Below are 23048 nucleotides of genomic sequence, written 5' to 3' on the forward strand. Positions count from 1 at the left end.
CTGGATTTTTGTTTGTTTTAGATTCTGTCTCTCACAGTTGAAGTGTACCTATGATAAAAATGACAGACCTCTTCATGCTTTGTATGTAGGAAAACCTGCAAAATCGGCAGTGTATCAAATACTTGTTCTCCCCACTGTATGTAAACTTCCGACTTCAACTGTAAGTGTATGTAAACTTCTGAATTCAACTGTAACATGTAGTTTTACCAGGGGACCTTTTTTGGGGAGAAAACAATTGAAGCCATTTACACTTTCAATATAATTTTATTGAAAAAAAAGTACCAATAAAACAGAACAAGTAATTCAGAAAAAGATTTGTTGAGCAAAGCTCTTATATGTACAGCATATTGCACTACATAACAATTTGTCCTTACTTCCATAATGTATCAACAAAAATAAAACACAAAAAAAGAAATGAGTGCACAGTACAGTCTTGAAAACACACAGTCAATGTTCACAAAAATGCTACATTTTCACTGGGTCTCTTTTCTTGGGAGTACAGAGAGTGTGTGATAATCAAGACTTAGTTGAAACTGAGCAGTTAAAGGCATTTTCCAGGTGTCAGTAATACATGTACAGTTCATCGGTTCCTAAAAAATGACAATGTTTCTTGGTTATGATTTAACCTCAGAGATTATATGGAGCACAACACTAAAATAAATTTTTCCGTTTTGACGGTATCGTTGAAAACATGTTGACACCAGAACCAGTCAAAAAAGGAATGTTTCAAGCTCATTTATATACAAAAAAGCCCTTGATCTCACTGGACTTGTTAAAAAGATCGAACAGGTATTAAAACGATTTAAAAGCCTCAAAACTGTCCCTATAAAAGCTGACCCTTTCATATGAAAAGACATTAAAAAAGTTAGGAAAGACAATGAGTAAGAAATGGTCTCATAAAAAAGGTACATTTAAAGAAAGTGGACAAAATAAATCAAGACACTGACGGTTTTTCCATAATATACAAAACTCACTGTATAGAGTTCCTGTAGCTTTGCACAGTGCTGAGATATGGCAAGTATATGTCTATCTCCAGTACACAGCTTCAGAACCCCCTCTGAAAAATCATTTCTGGGCACCATGGCGGCTTTTTTCTCTTTCAAATAAATCAAAGACTGTTCTATGCATCGTCAATGGTCTGCTATACTACAGACACACAGCTAGTTCAGCACATGACAGATTTGAAAGAACGAACCAGAGTACACTGTACTGCTCAGGTACGCATCAGATCTACAGACACAAAGTACTTTCCAGTGCATGTTTATTACAGAAGAATGCTAAAGTAGACAAAAATGATTGAACCCATAACCAATGCCCAGTGACAAAAAAAATGTTTTGGCAAATTATCTGCATGGTACTGATCCAGCTCCAAAGCATTGACCAGACAATGGTCATACTGTAGTTATGTACAGTTGAAGTCGGAAGTTTACAGACACTTTAGCCAAACACATTTAAACTCAGTTTTTCACAATTCCTGACATTTATTCAGAGTAAAAATTCCCTGTTTTAGGTCAGTTAGGATCACCACTTTATTTTTTTTAAATTTGAAAAGTCAGAATAATAGTAGAGAGAATGATGTATTTCAGCTTTTATTTCTTTCATCACATTCCCAGTGGGTCAGAAGTTTACATACACTCAATTAGTATTTGGTAGCATTGCCTTTAAATTGTTTAACTTGGGTCAAACGTTTCGGGTAGCCTTCCACAAGCTTCCCACAATAAGTTGGGTGAATTTTGGCCCATTCCTCCTGACAGAACTGGTGTAACTGAGTCAGGATTGTAAGGCCTCCTTGCTCGCACACGCTTTTTCAGTTCTGCCCACAATTTTTCTAAAGGATTGAGGTCAGGGCTTTGCGATGGCCACTCCAATACCTTGACTTTGTTGTCCTTAAGCCATTTTGCCACAACTTTGGAAGTATGATTGGGGTCATTGTCCATTTGGAAGACCCATTTGCGACCAAGCTTTAACTTCCTGACTGATGTCTCTAGATGTTGCTTCAATATATCCACATAATTTTCCTCTTCATGATGCCATCTACTTTGTGAAGTGCACCAGTCGCTCCTGCAGCAAAGCACCCCACAACATGATGCTGCCACCCCCGTGCTTCACAGTTGGATTGGTGTTTCTTCTGCTTGCCAGCCTCCCCCTTTTTCCTCCAAACATAATAATGGTCACTATGACCAAACAGTTCTATTATTGTTTCATCAGACCAGAGGACATTTCTCCAAAAAGTACGATCTTTGTCCACATGTGCAGTTGCAAACCGTAGTCTTGCTTTTTATTGCGGTTTAGGAGCAGTGGCTTCTTCCTTGCTGAGCGGCCTTTCAGGTTATGTCAATATAGAATACGTTTTACTGTGGATATAGATACTTTTGTACCTGTTTCCTTTGCAAAGGTCCTTTGCTGTTGTTCTGGGATTGATTTGCACTTTTCGCACCAAAGTACATTAATCTCTAGGCGACTGAACACGTATCCTTTCTGAGTGGTATGACAGGTGCGTGGTCCCATGGTGTTCATACTTGCGTAATATTGTTTGTACAGATGAACGTGGTACCTTCAGGCGTTTGGAAATTGCTCCCAAGGATGAACCAGACTTGTGGAGGTCTACAATTTCTTTCTGAGGTCTTGGCTGATTTCTTTAGATTTTCCCATGATGACCAGCAAAGACGCACTGAGTTTGAAGGTAGGCCTTGAATATGTCCACAGGTACACCTCCAATTGACTCAAATGATGTCAATTAGCCTATCAGAAGCTTCTAAAGCCATTAATTTTTTTTTGAATTTTCCAAGCTGTTTAAAGGCATAGTCAACTTAGTGTATGTAAACTTCTGACCCACTGGAATTGTGATACAGTAAATTATAAGTGAAATAATAATAATAACAAGACATTTGTAGAGCGGTTGAAAAATGAGTTTCAATGACTCCAACCTAAGTGTATGTAAACTTCCGACTTCAACTGTAGCTAAACTGATCTGTGATCTTTCCAGAATGAACACTGAGATTCTACTGCTATCTGCTGAATGGCTAACGTGACATGGTTGATTCATATAAATGCCTTAACCGATTGGGCCCATTTCTGGAGATGACTACCCTCAGGGAAAACACAGCGCAGATAACCATCGTTCTATACAGTCAAACAAACAAATTATATACACATTTTAAAAAAACGAAAGGAAGAGAAATTGCACACAAAATCCATACGGTAGCAAAGGGTGAATATACAAAAAATAAATAAAAAATAAAACAACGGAGAACAACGCTAAAAGTCCTAAAGGAAATGGATGAGCAGTACACATAGATGTAGGCTACAGTAGAGCGAGAGAAGCGAGTTTAGGGACGGTTTAAGGGCTACAGTGAGACAGGAGGCTACGGTGACTGGCTCAGCATTCAGGATCTGCAGGAAACAACAACAACAAACAACAACAACAGCGATGTTCAGCTCATCTCTCACTGCCCCACATGGTTCTAAATTAGTCCCTGCCTCAACAGACAAAGCAATCATCTGACCAGTCTGTCTAAAGTATACCTTTATATCTATGGTTATGTATCTAATATATTTCAACTGATGCAGACAACAGAATTGGACCAAACCACTCCATTCCTTTGTCATCCTACTCTACATGGGAAACTGTTATTTGTTTTTCCCTGGCACTGAAACATACAGGTAACTGCCAAAATAATGGAAACACTTGAGTAAATGAGGGATGCAAAGTATATTTAAATCAGGTATTTCCACACAGGTGTGGTTCCTGAGTTAATAAAGGAATTAATATCCCATTACGCTAAAGGGATATGTTTAAAAAGGTTGGGCAGGTCATTATTTTGGCTACCATGGCTATGCCCCCATAGGATGACAATGTCCCCATCCACAGGACACGAGTGGCCACTGAATGGCTTGATGAGCATGAAAATGATGTAAACCATATGAAATGGCCGTCACTGTCACCAGATCTCAACCCAATTGAACACTTATGGGAGATTCTGGAGGGGCGCCTGAGACAGCGTTTTCCACCACCATCAACAAAACACCATATTATTCCAACAACTTGTAGAATCTATGCCAAGGGGCATTGAAGCTGTTCTGGCTCGTGGTGGCCCAACACCACCCTATGAAGACACTTTATATGGGTGTTTCCTTGATTTTGGCAGTTACCTGTTTCTCCAGCATTCTAAATTATGGGTTGAAAGAAAGCACTGATTATACAGACAGAAGATGACACAGAAGATGGCTGTAGGACCAAATTACCAAGAGTTGTGTCTGAAATTACAGCCTCATGTATACTTCTCCTTCAAAATGGGCAAAAAGTAAAGTACTGTAGGACCAAACATAACCGTATTAACAGGAGTTGTGTCTGAAATTACAGCCTCATGATATATACTGCTACTTCAAAATGGACAAAAAGTGAAGTAAAAAGGCAATAAAATGTACAACAAACAGCATCTTCAAGAATACAGCAGTGTCTTCAAAAAGATTTCAATAGTAATTACAGTCTTGCATACTACCAGTTCATTTCTAATCTCAGACACGTTCTCTTGTCAATTGGATTATCAGTGGTGATTTCTATTCAAAAGTTACACCACAGGATCTGAGGACAAAGAACTAATACAAGATCACTCCACAGGTTAAAAAATATATATATAAAAGCCCATGCAAGAATCCTGAGAGGAGGGAAGATGTTTCACATGTTTGTTTTGGTGTCCAGAATACAAGTGCATCTCTGACAGTGGGTTAGAGAGCACATCGATTGGAGGGCTAAAAAAACTTGGAATTTCAATGAGGCATTCATTTAACCAGCATCACTTGTACCTCAGATGTTTTATTCTAATGATAACAGGCCATATTCAGTCACTTCCTGGGAAGATACAGCTTAGTCATGTGAATGAAAACATTGTAATGTTACCATTGCAAATCAGATACAGTTAAAAACCATTAAATGACAGAGGTTGGCTTTGTAACCGAATCTACTCCTGACTGATGTACTATAGTGCAAACAGTGTGGATACATAGCTCCACTTGAAGGGCCTGGTAGTCTTAAAACAAAAAAATGATCAGCACAATCTCTCTTACAATGTCTGGGGTCCAGTTCGGGGATTTATGAAATTAGTAAAAGATAACTATGAAAAACTATGATTGAAAACCTGGTGTTCTCTCTGAGTAACTCGTGGGATCCACTTTTGCTTTGGAAGTTGTATCATGGCTGCGGGTAGATGTTTTGGGAGTGCTGTTGAAGGGGAGTGGGGGTCCTAAAGAGTATTTTTCTCTGCTAATACAGCAGTAATAAAGGCCTAGTTCACAAATGTTATGAGAAAATGTTATATATATATACACTTTTTTATCAGGGTGTGCTGCAGCACCCCTATTTCCCGCGGCTATGTACTGTATCTACCTTCACACCACAAAGTGGCATTTACCACATCGGAAGCCACTGGATGTTTCATTATTTTTGGTGACAATGGGAAAACAATTATTGAAATCAAAACAATAAAAGTGACTGGAAGAGCAAAGAATAATCAACATGTAATATAACAGTATACACAACCCCATTGAGGAGAAGGTTGAGGTGAAAAATGCTTTGTTCTGAGAGACTGCATCTTTGGAAATTAGTAAGTTATCAAGTTTGACCAATTATTTCCTGGCAACTTCAGAAAAGAAAACCCTATGAACCACTCTTCTTTCCCTTCTTCAGATCCCTCCATCTCTTTATTTCTTCTGCTTGGTTCTTGTCAACAGTCATTGGGTTGTGGTAGAAGACATTGACAAGGCATTCCCGGGACCATGGAGGTCATTCAAGATGTACACATACGGAAGTGCAAACAAATTCAACAGGAATAATGTACTGTACAAAATACTACATCAAACAATTACCAAAATAAGGACATCGTCCAGTAGAGGAATCTCGTGAAACAACATGGCATCTTCTTGGAAAAAAACAACCTCGTAAAAAATGGTTGTCTCCGTCCCGCGGGGACCTTTTCTCTTTTGTAATTTTCCCCCAACAGACCCGTGTTAAATTTGACAGTGCCATTTGGAGTCCAGTTCCTGTGGGAGAGGGGTAGTCTGGGCTGGGCTGGTCCTCTCCATCACCTCCACCCTGCTCTCCCCCCTCCAGCGATGGCCTCCTGCTCAAACAGCAGGGTGAGCAGAGCCGAGGCCAGGCGCCACCACAAGGGCCTCATGTTCCTTTGGTTTCGGTGATACTGCAACAAAACAAGGGAGAAAAACAACCGAGTCAGAACAGCATAAGGACAGGGAACTGGCCTAGTCAATTAAAAAATGTCATCATTCCTTTACCAGGGTCTTCAGTTGGAGCTGTGGATGTGTGTTGGTGTGTGATGGGTGGTGATAGTGATTGAGAGAGATCAACATGGTGAATTGAGGAGGGATAGGTCATAACCAGACACCGGAATGGCTATGATATTCTGACAACAGTCTGTGTGTGTGTCCAGCACTACTTATTAATGCAGGTTCTTTGTGTGCAGGATTGAGAACCCTAACCCCAGCCAATGTAACACTAACTTCCACCCCACCCCATGCCACAGACACATTCATTGCACAGCAAGTCTATGGAAACAGAATCAACAGCACATCAGGAGCAGCCTCCCTCTCCCCCTCAGGCTGGAGAGCCAACTGGATGGTGTGTGATTTGGAGGATAACGCTATCTCTGCCATAGAGGAGTAGATAAGATAATTGCACTACATAGGACTAGAGAGCACTTGAGGAGGGGCGTGGATCCACAGGAACATCTCAGTACGAGAGCTGAGCTTAGCTCCACAGACGAAACACAGACACTACCGGACCTGATAACACCACAACTATTTCAGATACACGTCACACATCAACAAAGAGCAACAATAGGCTGGATAAAAAGATTTGACCAAAAAAAAGCTTAGCACATTGCCAGTGTCAGACAACATTCTCCCGTTGTAAACCAATTCCACCAAAGCGTGACTGCCGAGTTGACTTGTTTCTTAACATGACATCTGATGCAGCATCTGTGTGCAAGCCCAGAAATCAACCTGTTTACAACTAGCCTGCACTTTGCAATGTGATAAGACCCAGGTTTCCACTAGCCCCCATACAGTGAGATGAACTTTGCAGAGCGTTGCATAAGCTGGTGCCAGTTTCAAACAGGCTCATGCACTTTCCACACCCGCTTTTGTAAAAGGAAGAAATACATTATTGTGTAGCCATCGGATATTTTAGGTACTACTGGGAATATTGATAGCACTAGTTGTGATATAGCATTTATCAAAAGTTAAGCTGGGGATATTTTGATAATTGCATAATAACGATGAAGTCTGCTTCATAAATATACATTATCCAAAGCACAAATTGAACTATACTGAACAAAAATATAAACGCAACATGTAAAGTGTTGGTCCCATGTTTCATGGGCTGAAGTAAAATATCCCCAAAATGTTCCATACGGACACAAAGCGTATTTCTCTCAAATGTTGTGCACAAATTTGTTTACATCCCTGTTAGTGAGCGTTTCTCTTTTGACAAGATAATCCATCCACCTGACAGGTGTGGCATATCAATAAGCTGATTAAACAGCATGATCATTACACAGGTGCACCTTTTGCTGGGGACAATAAAAGGCCACTCTTAAAATGTGCAGTTTTGTCACACAACACAATACCACAGATGTCTCTAGTTGAGGGAGCGTGCAATAGGCATGCTGACTGCAGGAATGTCCACCAGAACGTTTGCCAGATAATTGAATGTTCCTTTCTCTAATTTGGCAGTACTTCCAACCGGCCTCATAACCACAGACCATGTGTAACCACGCCTACCCAGGACCTCCACATCCGGCTTCTTCACCTGCGGGATCATCTGAGACCAGCCACCCAGACAACTGATTAAACTGTGGTTTTGCACAACCAAAGAATTTCTGGACAAACTGTCAGAAACCTTTTCAGGGAAGCTCATCTGCGTGCTTGTCGTCCTCACCAGGTTCTTGACCTGACTGCAGTTCCGCGTCGTAACCTACTTCAGTGGGTAAATGCTCACCTTCGATGGTCACTGGCACGCTGGAGAAGTGTCCTCTTCACAGATGAATCCCGGTTTCAACTGTACTGGACAGATGGCAGACAGCGTGTATGGCGTCGTGTGGGCGAACGGTTTGCTGATGTCAATGTTGTGAACAGAATGCCCCATGGTGGCGGTACGGTTATGGAATGGGAAGGCAAAAGCTACGAGCAACGAACACAATTGCATTTTATCAATAGCAATTTGAATGCACCGAGATACCGTGATGAGATCCTGAGGTCCATTGTCGTGCCATTCATTCACCACCATCACATCATGTTTCAGCATGATAATTCACGGCACCATGTCGCAAGGATTTGTACACAATTTCTGGAAGCTGAAAATGTCCCATTTCTTCCATGGCCTGCATACACACCAGACATCACCCATTGAGCATGTTTGGGATGCTCTGGATTGACGTGTACGACAACGTGTTCCAGTTCCCGCCAATATTTAGCCACTTCGCGCAGCCATTGAAGTGGAGTAAGACAACATTCCACAGGCCACAACCAACCGCCTGAACTCTAATCAAAGGAGATGTGATGCATGGCATGAGGCAATTTCTGGTCACACCATATACTGACTGGTTTTCTGATCCATGCCCCTACCTTTTTTTTTAAAGGTATCTGTGACCAACAGATGCATATCTGTATTCTCTGTCATTGATTAGGGCCTAATGAATTTACTTCAATTGACTGATTTCCTTATATGAACTTTAACTCAGTAAAATCTTTAAAATTGTAGCATGTTGCGTTTATATTTTTGTTCAGTTTGGTTCACCTAGAGACACAGCGCTAACAACAGCTAGGGTAGCAGCACTTATTAAAGTTGTGCCTTTACATCTAATTACAACTAGAAAGCACATAAACAAGCCCATCAATCTGTCTGTGATTACACCTGAACTGGCCAACTCTGACAGAGGGTGAAGCCTATTATAGGCAATTGTGACAGTCAGTAATGCTGTATGTACGCCTGGTTTGAATCCCCGAGCCGGAAAGGTGGAAAAATCTGCCATTCTGCCCTTGAGCAACGACAACTGCCCCCTGGGCGCTGATGACGTGCATGTCGATTAAGGCAGCCCCCCCACACCTCTTTTATTCAGATGGGTTGGGTTAAATGAGGAAGACACATTTCAGTTGATGCATTCAGTTGTACAACTGACTAGGTTAACACAATATATTTGATCAACAAACACTGCTACGCCACACAATAACATTAATGTGAGGTCGACCGATTATGATTTTTCAACACCAATACCGATTATTGGAGGACCAAAAAAAGCAGATACCGATTAAATCGACCGATTGTTTTTATTTATTTGTAATAATGACAATTACAACAATACTGAATGAACACTTATTTTAACTTAATATAATACATCAATAAAATCAATTTAGCCTCAAATAAATAATGAAACATGTTCAATTTGGTTTAAATAACGCGAAAACAAAGTGTTGGAGAAGAAAGTAAAAGTGCAATATTTGCCATGTAAAAAAGCTAACGTTTAAGTTCCTTGCTCAGAACATGAGAACATATGAAAGCTGGTGGTTCCTTTTAACAGGAGACTTCAATATTCCCAGGTAAGACATTTTAGGTGGTAGTTATTATAGGAATTATAGGACTATTTCTCTCTATACGATTTGTATTTCATATACCTTTGACTATTGGATGTTCTTATAGGCACTTTAGTATTGCCAGTGTAACAGTATACAGTATAACAGCTTCCATCACTCTCCTACCTGGGCTCGAACCAGGAACACATCGGCAACAGCCACCATCAAAGCAGCGTTACCCATGCAGAGCAAGGGGAACAACTACTTCAAGTCTCAGAGAGAGTCACGTTTGAAACGCTATTAGCTAGCCATTTCACATCAGTTACACCAGCCTAATCTCGGGAGTTGATAGGTTTGAAGTCATAAACAGCGCAATGCTTGAGATGCTGGCAAAACGCACAAAAATGCTGTTTGAATGAATGCTTACAAGCCTGCACGTGCCTACCACCGCTCAGTCAGACTGCTCTATCAAATCATAGACTTAATTATAACATAACACACAGAAATAAGAGCCTTGGGTCATTAATATGGTCGAATCCGGAAACTATCATTTCGTAAACAAAACGTTTATTCTTTCAGTGAAATACGGAACTGTTCCGTATTTTATCTAACGGGTGGCATCTCTAAGTCTAAATATTGCTGTTACATTGCACAACTTTCAATGTTATGTCATAATTACGTAAAAATCTGGCAAATTAGTTTGCAATGAGCCAGGCGGCCCAAACTGTTGCACATACGCTGTAACAGACTGCGTGTAATGAACGTAAGAGAAGTGACACAATTTCACCTGGTTAATATTGCCTGCTAACCTGGATTTCTTTTAGCTAAATATGCAGGTTTAAAAATATATACTTCTGTGTATTGATTTTAAGAAAGACATTGATGTTTATGGTTAGGTACACGTTGGAGCAACGACAGTCCTTTTTCGCGAATGCGCACCGATTATATACAACGCAGGACATGCTAGATAAACTAGTAATATCATCAACCATGTGTAGTAGTTATAACTAGTGATTATGATTGATTGATTGTTTTTTATAAGATAAGTTTAATGCTAGCTAGCAACTTACGTTGGCTTCTTACAGCATTCGCGTAACAGGCAGTCTCCTCGTGAGGCAGGTGGTTAGAGCTTAGGACTAGTTAACCGTAAGGTTGCAAGATTGAATCCCTGAGCTGACAAGGTAAAAATCTGTCATTCTGCCCCTGAACAAGGCAGTTAACCCACCGTTCCTAGGCCATCATTGAAAATAAGAATGTGTTCTTAACTGACTTGCCTCGTTAAATAAAGGTGTAAAAAAAAAAAACAAGGCAAAAATCGGCGTCCAAAAATACAGATTTCCGATTGTTGTGAAAACTTGAAATCGGCCCTAATTAATCGGCCATTCTGATTATGAATGTGTACATTCTCACAGCCATAATGTCCTGTAAAAACGGCAGCAGTGACCTTGTCTCCTCCTCTGGTTCCTCCACCCTGCTCAGCACAGAGAGGGTGACAAGGTGTGGGCCCACCCTGTAGCTCCCTCATTGGTCATGAGTCACACTACCAACTGTCTAAAATGACTCAGTCAGGGTCTAAATTTAGCCAGTGATAGAGAACAGACACTTGCCAGACTTTTTTTAACGCATTTTATTTAACCTTTAACTAGGCAAATCAGTTAAGAAAAATTCTTCTTTACAATGACGGCCTACAAGAAGGCAAAAGGCCTCCTGCGGGGACGGGGGCTGGGATTAAAAATAAAATATAAAATAAAATATAAATAACAACTTAGAATGGCAGCAACACATGACAACACAACATGGTAGCAGCACCAAACATGGTACAAACGTTATTGGGGACAGACAACAGCACAAACGGCAAGAAGGTAGAGACAACAATACATCACGCGAAGCAGACACAACTGTCAGTAAGTGTCCATGATTGAGTCTTTGAATGAAGAGATGGAGATAAAACTGTCCAGTTTAAGTGTTTGTTGCAGCTCATTCCAGTCGCTAGCTACAGCGAACTGAAAAGATGAGCGACCCAGGGATGTGTGTGCTTTGGGGACCTTTAACAGAATGTGACTGGCAGAACGGGTGTTGTTTGTGTCAGATAGGGGGGAGTGAGGCCTAAAAGGGTTTTATAAATAAGCATCAAGCAGTGGGTCTTACGACGGGTATACGGAGATGACCAGTTTACAGGGGAGTATTGAGTGCAGTGATGTGTCCTATAAGGATCATTGAAGGCAAATCTGATGGCCGAATGGTAAATGACATTTAGCCTCTGGAGAGCACCCTTACCTGCCAAACTATAAATTACGTCTACGTAATCTACCATGGGTAGGATGGTCATCTGAATCAGGGTTAGTTTGGCAGCTGGGGTGAAAGAGGAGCGATTACGATAGAGGACACCACTAGATTTAACCTTAGCCTGCAGCTTGTGCTGAGAGAAGGACAATGTACCTTCTAGCCATACTCCCAATTACTTGTATAAGGTGACTACTTCAAGCTCTAAACCCTCAGAGGTAGTAATCACACCTGTGGGGAGAGGAGCATTCTTCTTACCAAATCACATGACCTTTGTTTTGGAGGTGTTCAGAACAAGGTTAGGGGCAAAGAAAGCTTGTTGGACACTAATAAAGCTTTGCTGTAGAGTGTTGAACACAAAATCCAGAGAGGGGCCAGCTGAGTATAAGACTGAATCATCTGCATATAAATGGATGAGAGAGCTTCCTATTGCCTGAGCTATGTTGTTGATGTAAATTGAGAAGAGCGTGGGGCCTAGGATCGAGCCTTGGGGTACTCCCTTGGTGACAGGCAGTGGCTGAGACACTGCACTCTTTGAGAGAGGTAGTTAGCAAACCAGGCCAAAGACCCCTCAGCGACACCAATACTCCTTAGCCGGCCCACAATAATGGAATGGTCTGCCGTATCAAAAGCATTGGCCAAGTCAATAAAAATAGCAGCACAACATTGCTTGGCAATGGTAATGGTGACATCATTGAGGACCATTAAGGTTGCAGTGACACATCCATAACCTGAGCGGAAACCACATACCAGAGAGAATACTATAGACATCAAGAAAGCCAGTCAGTGTGTTCAACACTTTTGATAAACAGGGCAACATAGAAATAGGCCTATAACAGTTAGGATCAGCTTGATATCCCCTTTGAAATAAAGGACGCACCGTGGTTACCTTCCAAGTAATGGGAACTTCCCCAGAAAGGAGAGACAGGTTAAAAAGGTCAGAGATAGGCTTGGCGATGATAGGGGCAGCAACCTTAAAGAAGAAAGGGTCTAAACCATCTGACCCAGATGGTTTTTGGGGTCAGGTTTAATCAGCTCCTTTAGCACCTTGGACACTGCAGGGAGAACATTTGTAGCAGGGCAGGGGGAAAAGAGGGAGGAGCATCGGGGCTAGTCGCATTGGAAGGGGTGGGAGATGAGGAAATGTTGGACGGGCAAGGAGGCATGGCAGAGTCAAATAGGAATCCGGACTTAATGAAGTGGTGATTAAACAGCTCAGCCATGTGCTCTTTGTCAGTAACAACCACATCATCTACATTAAGGGACATGGGCAGCTGTGAGAAGGAGGGTTTTTTCTCCAGGTCTTTAACATTTTTCCAGAACTTCTTGGGGTTAGACCCACAGTGAGAGAACTGCTCCTTAAAGTAACTAACTTTGGCCTTCCGGAAATCCTGAGTGCTCTTATTTCTCATTTGCCTGAACGAGAGCCAGTCAGCCTGAGTATGCGTGTGCCAAGCATCATCACTTTAACATAAGCCTGATGTGTTTTGTCAGAGCCTCATGATGCAGGCAACCTGTCTGTCTGTCAGCCCAATGGCTCACACAAGCATTAGCTTATCAGCTACACAGACAGGCAGCGACCAGGGGCCAGAGACTCACAGCTCAGGACAGGAGTGCAGCCAAGAGGCAGAAGTGGACAGGAATACAGACATGCACATCTCAACAACCACAAGCACCCCCCCCCCCCCCCCCCCCGTGTGCTGTAAAGAAAATAGAGTGCCCTTATAGAACAGTGAGAAGATAAGGAAAAGAAACACACACACACACACACACACACCCTAGGGACATTCAATGCTTACGCTTTCAACACTCATCGAAAGCACCAGGAGTCTTTAGAAAAACACACTATTGTAACTCAACTCTGCTCCTCGCCCCCATGCAGACTGTGGCAGTCTTCCTGTCATTGTGTCTGTCATTACTGTCATGTCAGCCTACTCTGCTCTGGGGACCTCTGCTCCGTCCCCTCCAGCCTTCTCATACGGAGGAGCAATTTATCTGTCAGCACCAATGCTCCTCTTATACTCTTAAGCACCTTAAGCCCTTCCCCTGGCACGATGGTAGGATGATATGGAAATGGGAGGGTGTTGAGCCATAATACACAGTATGCCATGTCTCTTCATTTATGAGTCAATCAAAGAGATGAATGTCAAACTGTGTTTGAAAGCCTGCTGATGCCCTACATAATTGCAATAACCCAACAAGAGGGAGAAATGGAAGGATGGCGAGAGAGACATATCAACATTGAAAAGTGGCAGTCCAAGTGAGTCTGAAAGATGAGATCACACTCACACACACACTCCGTCTCATGCATGCATGCACACACACACACACAGCGTGTTCGTAAACAAGCAAAAAAAGAAAACGTACTCTGTCAACTGTGTTTATTTTCAGCAAACTTAACATGTGTAAATATTTGTATGAACATAACAAGATTCAACAACAGACATAAACTGAACAAGTTCCACAGACATGTGACTAACAGAAATTGAATAATGTATCCCTGAACAAAAGGGGGGGGGGTCAAAATCAAAAGTAACAGTCAGTATCTGGAGAGGCCACCAGCTGCATTAAGTACTGCAGTGCATCTCCTCCTCATGGACTGCACCAGATTTGCCAGTTCTTGCTGTGAGATGTTACCGCACTCTTCCACCAACTCACCTGCAAGTTCCTGGACATTTCTGGGGGGGGGGGGGATGGCCCTAGCCCTAGCCCTCACCCTCCGATCCAACAGGTCCCAGACCTGTGCTCAATGGGATTGAGATCCAAGGCTCTTCGCTGGCCATGGCAGAACACTGACATTCCTGTCTTGCCGGAAATCACGCACAGAACGAGCAGTATGGCTGGTGGCATTGTCATGCTGGAGGGTCATGTCAGGATGAGCCTGCAGGAAGGGTACCACATGAGGGTGGAGGATGTCTTCCATGTAACGCACAGCGTTGAGATTGCCTGCAATGACAACAAGCTCAGTCTGATGATGCTGTGACACACTGCCCAAAACCATGATGGACCCTCCACGCCCAAAACCATGATGGACCCTCCACCTCCAAATCGATCCCACTCCAGAGTACAGGCCTTGGTGTAACGCTCATTCCTTAGACGATAGACGCGCATCCGACCATCACCCCTGTTGAGACAAAACCGCGACTCGTCAGTGAAGAGCACTTTTTGCCAGTCCTGTCTGGTCCAGAGACGGTGGGTTTGTGCACATAGGTGACGTTGTTGCCGGTGATGTCTGGTGAGGACCTGCCTTACAACAGGCCTACAAGCCCTCAGTCCAGCATCTCTCAGCCTGTTGTGGACAGTCTGAGCATTGATGGAGGGATTGTGCGTTCCTAGTGTAACTCGGGCAGTTGTTGTTGCCATCCTGTACCTGTCCCGCAGGTGTGATGTTTGGATGTACCGATCCTGTGCAGGTGTTGTTACACGTGGTCTGCCACTGAGGACGATCAGCTGTCCATCCTGTCTTCCTGTAGCTCTGTCTTAGGCATCTCACAGTACAGACATTGCAATTTATTGCCCTGGCCACATCTGCAGTCCTCATGCTTCCTTGCAGCATGCCTAAGGCACGCATACGCAGATGAGTCAGTTGTAAGACCTCTTTAGTGTCCTAAGTTTTCATAACTGTGACCTTCCGCCTGTAAGCTGGTAGTGTCTTTTTTTAATATATTTTTTTCTACCCCTGTTTTTTCCCCAATTACGTGATATCCAATTGTTAGTAGCTACTATCTTGTCTCATCGCTACAACTCCCGTACGGGCTCGGGAGAGACGAAGGTTGAAAGTCATGCGTCCTTCGATACACAACCCAACCAAGCCGCACTGTTTCTTAACACAGCGCGCATCCAACCCGGAAGCCAGCCGCACCAATGTGTCGGAGGAAACACCGTGCACCTGGCAACCTTGGTTAGCGTGCACTGCGCCCGGCCCGCCACAGGAGTCTCTGGTGCGCGATGAGACAAGGATATCCCTACCGGCAAAATTCTCTTTAACCCGGATGACGCTAGGCCAATTGTGCGTCGCCCCACAGAACTCCCGGTCGCGGCCGGTTACGACAGAGCCTGGGCGCGAACCCAGAGTCTCTGGTGGCACAGCTGCAGTACAGCGCCCTTAACCACTGTGCCACCCGGGAGGCCCATTAGCTGGTAGTGTCTTAATGACCGTTCCACAGGTGCATGTTCATTAATTGTTTATGGTTCATTGAACAAGCATAGGAAACAGTGTTAAAAACCCTTTACAATGAAAATCTGTGAAGTTATTTGGATTTTTATGAATTATCTTTGAAAGACAGGGTCCTGTCTTTCTGAGTTTATGTGGGTGCGTGCATACATGCAGCACGGAAATGAGTGTACCTACCTCACTGCTGAAGACTTATATACACAACAAAATCACAGCGCCAGGAATAGCAGACATGGGCTAAACTTGAGATCACGCATACAAACCACACGGATCTGTTTTGGGTTAGTCTGTACAAGAATCACTCAACAGCAGCCAGACAGGCCAAGAGAAACTCTCAGAGACTCAGGCCTATATAACTCCCTGGGCTGAGTGGGCTCTGCACACAAGAACAATAATTCTGTCCACTCGAATGACAAGAGAGTAAATCAAGAACTTTAAGAACTGAAATAACACCTAACTGTTGCTTACTATGTAGGTAATCAAAGTCAATATTCCAGATCCACTATTCTCTGGGATTCGGAAATCTAAAAAAACAATGCCTCACGTGGTTGTTTTTTTCCTTAGCCTCTCTGGGGCAGGGGGCAGTATTTTGAAGTTTGGATGACAAACGTGCCCAAAGTAAACTGCCTGTTACTCAGGCCCAGAAGCTAGGATATGCATAAAATTGGTAGTATTGCATAGAAAACTCTCAGTTTCTAAAACTGTTAAAATATTGTCTGTGGGTATAACGGAACTGATTTTGCAGGTGAAACCCCGAGGACAATCCATCCAGGAATATTTATTTTTTGGTCATTTGACTTTCCTATGGTTTTCTATGCGAAAGTCTCAACTAGGACTCGGGTTGCAGTTCCTACGGCTTCCGCTAGATGTCAACAGTCTTTAGACATGGTTTCAGGCTTGTATTTTGAAAAACGACAAAGACAAAGACCTTTTGGTTAGTGGACACTGATTACATGAAGTGCTGGTTTGCGTGCGTGACAGTGTGCGCTTCCTTCGTTGTTTTTCCTTTCTATTGAATACACAATTGTCCAGTTGAAATATTGATTATTTAGATAATTTAGGATTCATTATAAACATGACATGTTTTGACAAACTTTACCAGTACTATTAGGATGTATTCGTCTGCATGTTTTGACCGCCTTTGAGCCAGTGGATTACTGAACAAATCGCGCCAACCAAACAGAGGTTTTGGGATATAAAGAGGGACTTTATCGAACAAAACGACCATTCATTGTGTAACTGGGGACCTTTGGATTGCAAAAAGATGAAGATCTTCAAAGGTAAGTGCTTTATTTTATCGCTATTTTTGTGTTTTGTGACACCTGTGCAGGTTATGAATTTATATTAATGCAGGAAGTACGTGAGGCGCTGTCCTCAGACAATCAAATGCTATGCTTTCGCCGTAAAGCCTATTGTAAATTGGACCACGTGCTTCGATTACCAAGATGCTAAGCTAAAGAATCATCTATGACACTTGTATTATTATGAATTTTTTATATTAGCCATTTGTATTTTGAATTTGGCGCTCTGCAATTTCACCGGATGTTGGCCAGGTGGGAAGCTACCGTCCCACCTGCCCGGGAGAGGTTAATTGCTGAGGTTAGCAGTGTGTGAGCCCTATCGCTCTGTAGCTTCAGGATATGACATCACATTGTTCTCATACTAACTGATGTTACTTGTTGTGTTTACCCAGTGAGAAACGAGAGAGAGAGAGCGAGAGAGCGACACTTCCCTTATACCCTGCCCTGGCCTGTGTCTGCTGAGGCTAAGCTGTGTGTCAGTCAGTGTATCATAGCCCTAGTGTAATAACTCCTGCCTGCAATGTCCTGTGTCATATCAGATGAGTCACAGTGCACTGTGGCTGCAGGACAGAAGTCTGTGGTATTAATAAAATCTCAGCGTGAGTGTGGGAGAAAAAATGCATTCTGTTTCCATGAATCATCCTTGAGATGTTTCTACATCTTTATTGGTGTCTACCTGTGGTCATATTCAAATTGTTTGGACATGATTTGGAAAGGCACACCTGTCTATATAAGGTCCCACAGTTGACAGTGCATGTCAGAACACAAACCAAGCAATGAGGTTGAAGGAATTGGCCGTAGAGCTCAGAGACAGAATTGTGTCGCAGTACAGATCTGGGGAAGGGTACCAAAAAATGTCTGCAGTACTGAAGGTCCCCAAGAACACAGTGGCTTCCATCAATCTTAAATGGAAGCATTTTGGAACCACCAGAGCTGGCCGCCCAGCCAAAATGAGCAACCGGTGGAAAAGGGCCTTGGCCGATGTTCACTCTGACAGAGCTCCACAGTTCCTCTGTGGAAATGGGAGAACCTTCCAGAAGGACAACCATCTCTGCAGCACTCCACCAATCAGCCAGATGGAAGCCACTCCTCAGTAAAAGGCACATTACAGCCCGCTTGGAGTTTGCCAAAAGGCATCTAAAAGACTCTCAGACGATGAGACACAAGATTCTCTGGTCTGATGAAACCAAGATGGAACTCTTTGACCTGAATGCCAAGCGCCATGTCTGGAGGAATCCTGGCATCATCCCTACGGTGAAGCATGGTGGTGGCAGGATCATGCTGTGTGGATGTTTTTCAGCGGCAGTGACTGGGAGACTAGTCAGGATCGAGGGAAAGATGAACGGAGCAAAGTACAGAGAAATCCTTGATGAAAACCTGCTCTCAGGACCTCAGACTGGAGCGAAGTTTCACCTTCCAACAGGACAACGACCCATAAGAAAGATCCAAGACAATGACGGAGTGGCTTCGGGACAAGTCTCTGAAAGTCATTGAGTGGCCCAGGCCGAGCCCGGACTTGAACCCAATCAAACATCTCTGGAAAGACCAGAAAAATCGCTGTGCAGCGACACTCATGTTGGATACATGACAAAGCTTGAGTGGATCTGCAGATTAGAATGAGAGAAACTCCCCAAATACAGGTGTGCCAAGCTTGTGTAGCGTCATACCCAAGACTCGAGGTTGTAATCGCTGCCAAAGGTGCTTTAATAAAGTACTGAGTAAAGGGTCTGAATACTTATGTATACGTAAATGTGCACAAAGTTCTAAAAACCTGTTTTTGCTTCGTCATTATGGGTATTGTGTGTAGATTGAATACTTTCAGAATGCACTGTAGCTCAAACACACTGGTAGGATTGTCAAATGTTTGCCTGCCTTAGCACCTCTGAACAGTGTCGGCAGTCAATCTATTTTGTGTTCACACAGCAAAGACCTTGAAGTCGTCATCCACAGCCTTGTTAAAATACTCCAAACCAGATGGTGGCAGTAGCATTGTTTGAAAAGTGCATGTCTGTGAGTGTTGCTTAATTTATGGTTTAGATTCCAATGAAATCTAGATATCTATGTTAAATATTGCCATTTTGTAGAAATCCCAGATGGCCACAGCTAGATAACTACCTAGCAAGATGATGAAGAAACTACTTAATTCCCTCTCCATAATCTCATACTGCCAGTGCCGGCCCATAGCCAATTTTTTTGCTAGCTACCTAATGTTAGCATATTCGCTAGCTAGCACAATATAGCTTTCTAGCTAGCTAAGGACACTGCACTAACTTGGCAGCTAACACAGGCAGCTGTTTCACAGACACTAATCCATTGTGATTTAAAGGTGCACTACAGAGAAATCACTCAGCCATTTCCTGGTTGCTAAAATTTGAATAGTTCACCTAATTTCAGTAGTGACAAAACAAGCAAGTATAGTGTAGAGATCCTTGTGCCATCTAAACTGCTGTGAAATATATTTTCCATAACCAAAAATGTATTTTCACAAAACTTGTGGTGGTGTACAAGACTGGGAAGCATAGGCATAGTGCACATAGAACCGATCTACCCCTTCTTAGACTTGTTTTCCATAAAAATGACAGATCTATGTGAATTTTTGGGTCCCCCAAAAAGTTACATATTGCAGCTTTAATTATGTCAATACTAACTACAGTGTTAGCTAGTTTGGAGGAAGTATTTAGTGTTGTGTGCATTGTATTGCATCTGTGTACTTAACTAGTTACCATCCCATAGCCTATATTGCATATGAAGTATGACTGGCTCATGACATTTAACCATGAATGTACAGAAAAAAAATGTTATTTTTTCCTTTTTGTTGTCACTCCTGATGGCTCCCCCACGTGAGGGTTCGTGCTCTCTGATTGGCTCAAAGTCAAGTAGTTGGCCACTGACGAGCATTGCGATTCTACAAATAGAAATGGCAAGTTCGTTGCTACTGGGGCGGAATGCAGCAGGTACCGCTTTTGTTCTAGCAAGTGAAGGAATGACCTCCCACTGTGGTAAGTACCTAGTCAGCAGTCTATCGGCAGTGAGATTCTCTGTGTGTTTCATGCTTTAGACTCAAGAGGTCCATGCAATTCATGAAAGAGATTAAGGAAATGCAAGACGGTTTTCTTAAGATGGTCAGACTCCCTAACCACAGCTGTTCACCTGGGCTCACGCGCCAAGCTTCGGGTTACAATATTAGTTTTCATTTTAGTTATTTAGCCGACGCTCTTATCCAGAGCGACTTACAATTAGTGCATTCATCTTAAGATAGCTGGGTGAGACAATCATATCATAATCGTAGCAAGTACAACATGTTTACCTAGTCCGGTCACTTCAGCATAGTCTCTGTGTGAGAATGTGTTGAGTGTGTCTTTGACTCTGTGTTTTCCTTTCCCTCTAAATGTGCCATTGGTGCTCTGCAGAAAGAAACACTCAATGATCCACGGTTCTACCACCAATACAACCTAACCTATAGTATGTCAAGAGAGAATAGTCTTAACTACTTCAATGCAGCCAGTACATGAACTAAAAGTGTCACCCCGACCATAGTATAGTGTTTGGTGTGGACTCCTCCATGCCCCCTGTGGCACCGTGGCAGCATAGGGAGGAAATGGGGTGAGAAAGGCAGAGAGAAATAAACAGGAAGCTGAGGCCGGGAGGGAAGGGGTGAGTGTGGGAAAAGGCTGCCCTGGTTAAGCTACGTCTTGGGGGGGTAGAATGAGAGGTCAGAACACTGGGCTAATGCATGCTCACTGACTAGCCAAAACAAACACGGGACACTGAGACATGACCACAATGGATGCCCGTAAAGAAGCCACTGCTGCTGCTGCTCAGTCTCTCTCTCAGCAGACCTCTGAGTACAGTAGGCCTGCTCAGTGGACTTTAGCTGTGCTGTGCAGTCAGTCACGGTGGGTATTCTCACCACTTGAAGGTGTTCTTGGTGGAACTGGTCTCCGATGAGTTGGAGTTTCTGTCCAATGCAGACCTCTATGCTGTGTGCTGGCAGCTGGGGCTGCCGATTGAGTCGCTCCATCCCCCCTCGCTCTCCCAGAGGCCCCTGGTCACCAACACGCTCAAACTGCGCTGGGAAGTGCAATCGAAAGCCTGCGTTGCCTGTGGGAAAAAAGCCATAGATACTGGTCAGGTCAATATCTTAATGTTCATTGAGAGTGCCATATGCTCTGCAACTCATAACAACGCCAAAGTTCAGATACAGTAATCTTTTCCATTACCAGTGCTATCTTTAGTGTGACAGGACAGAGAGGGCATCACTGACAGACAGCTATCCTTGGTGTTCTAGTAAAGGGTCAGTTATACAGGTATGGCCTGTTGTCACATCAGGGCCAGGCTAAATCACCTAATGGCGCCATCTGAATGGGAAAGCAGCTGGGTACACTACACACAGGTAATAAAAGCTGCTGTGGCTGGGACTATCAGGCGCCAAGAGCGGAGTACAGCAGAGCTCCACTCTTATCTATTCCACACACTGTGTTTGCGTGGGTGTGTGTTAACATAGTGTGTGTGGCCGTACCGTAGAAGAGTAGTCTGGGCTCCTGGGCCACCCCGCAGGGCAGCATATTATTGGGCAGTGGCAGGACAGAGCTGGGTGTCTGGGTTCCCCTGTCCTCGTACTTTATCTCCCTGAAGGCTGTGCGCCAGCAGTGGGAGTCTGGCTCAAACACATCATCCTCCTCATCGTCCATACGGCGGCGATCTGCCAAGACCTGCCTAGGGGGAGAAGAGAGAAATTGAGAGGAAGTTGGGCCTATTGCTCTGCTAAGACTTCCTTTGACTACTGTTTTGATAAATTGAGATCATTACCTTCAAATCAATGTGGATTCTAAACATGTCTGTCTCTGTACTAATGAGATGACCTCAGGCAGGACCTCAGGCAGAGTACATTTAACATTTAATTATCATTAAAGACAACTTTCTAATCCATAATAACTACCCTTCCATAAATAAAACCCACGCTGGCTGATCCAGACAGAGCAGACCCAGGTCAGTGGGGGATATCTATGTGGAACAGAAAACTAGCAGAGATCTGCTCAGTCTGTGGTTGTGAAGCACACTGCTGATTTAGACAAATCGTTCAGCTCATCACAGTCATCAAACCACACAATTGGCTGTGGCTAAGAGACTTGTTGGCTAAATGTACCTAAATCGGGGGTTTGGTTGAGCGAGAGGCAGTCTCCATCTCTCTCCGATCTCAACCCAGCAGACCTGTGGCTAGCTTGGTCCCTCATACAGTCCAAAGGATTGAGACTACAGCATGCAGAGTAGCCTAGACAACAAATTATTTGCATATCTGACTAATAGGTTTATATGGCAAAACTGAAGCTTGGTCTCTAAAGACTTGCTTATAATAAATAGTTCATGACAGTTGTAAAAAACAACAAAAAAGTTAAGATTCTGTACAACATTGCTTCAAGATCACACTTAAGGATCCCCCCAGTACTTCCAGTGTTTCAGGCCCTAGGCTAGCAGAGAAAATAATCTTGGTTAACCCAGAACTAAAGTATTGTGTAATCGGTCAGATGCTCGATTAAGTTCTGGGTTCATGTGTTGAGAAGAGATCGGAAACTAGACTAGCGGCCAAATATCCCTTCCTCTTCCGAAATTCAAAAGATGCTAACACCTGTGAAAATGTGATTTGTCCAAAGCACCGGAACTAATACTGTCCAATCTCTAGATAACAAAGTGGATAAAATTAGGGC

The 23048-nt window shown here is 43.2% G+C and overlaps 1 protein-coding gene across 2 annotated transcripts in view; it reads right to left on the reverse strand.

Moving 5' to 3' along the window:
• Nucleotides 1-293: 293 nt before the first annotated feature.
• The window catches only part of LOC139375255 (bcl-2-modifying factor-like), a 28015-nt gene continuing 5260 nt past the window's right edge, over nt 294-23048 (reverse strand). The window contains exons 2-5 of one of the 2 annotated variants that reach the window (XM_071116870.1): nt 21863-22059; nt 21254-21444; nt 20651-20747; nt 5324-6197 (exon numbers count right to left, since the gene is read on the reverse strand). In XM_071116870.1, the coding sequence (XP_070972971.1) occupies nt 6124-6197; nt 20651-20747; nt 21254-21444; nt 21863-22034 (534 nt within the window). In that variant the 5' untranslated portion in view covers nt 22035-22059 and the 3' untranslated portion in view covers nt 5324-6123. Of the gene's footprint in view, nt 6198-20650; nt 20748-21253; nt 21445-21862; nt 22060-23048 lie in introns of both variants that reach the window. The other variant, XM_071116871.1, reaches the window with a different exon arrangement.

This window comes from Oncorhynchus clarkii, chromosome 19, assembly GCF_045791955.1.
Source record: "Oncorhynchus clarkii lewisi isolate Uvic-CL-2024 chromosome 19, UVic_Ocla_1.0, whole genome shotgun sequence".
In the NCBI taxonomy this organism is placed as follows: Eukaryota; Metazoa; Chordata; class Actinopteri; order Salmoniformes; family Salmonidae; genus Oncorhynchus; species Oncorhynchus clarkii.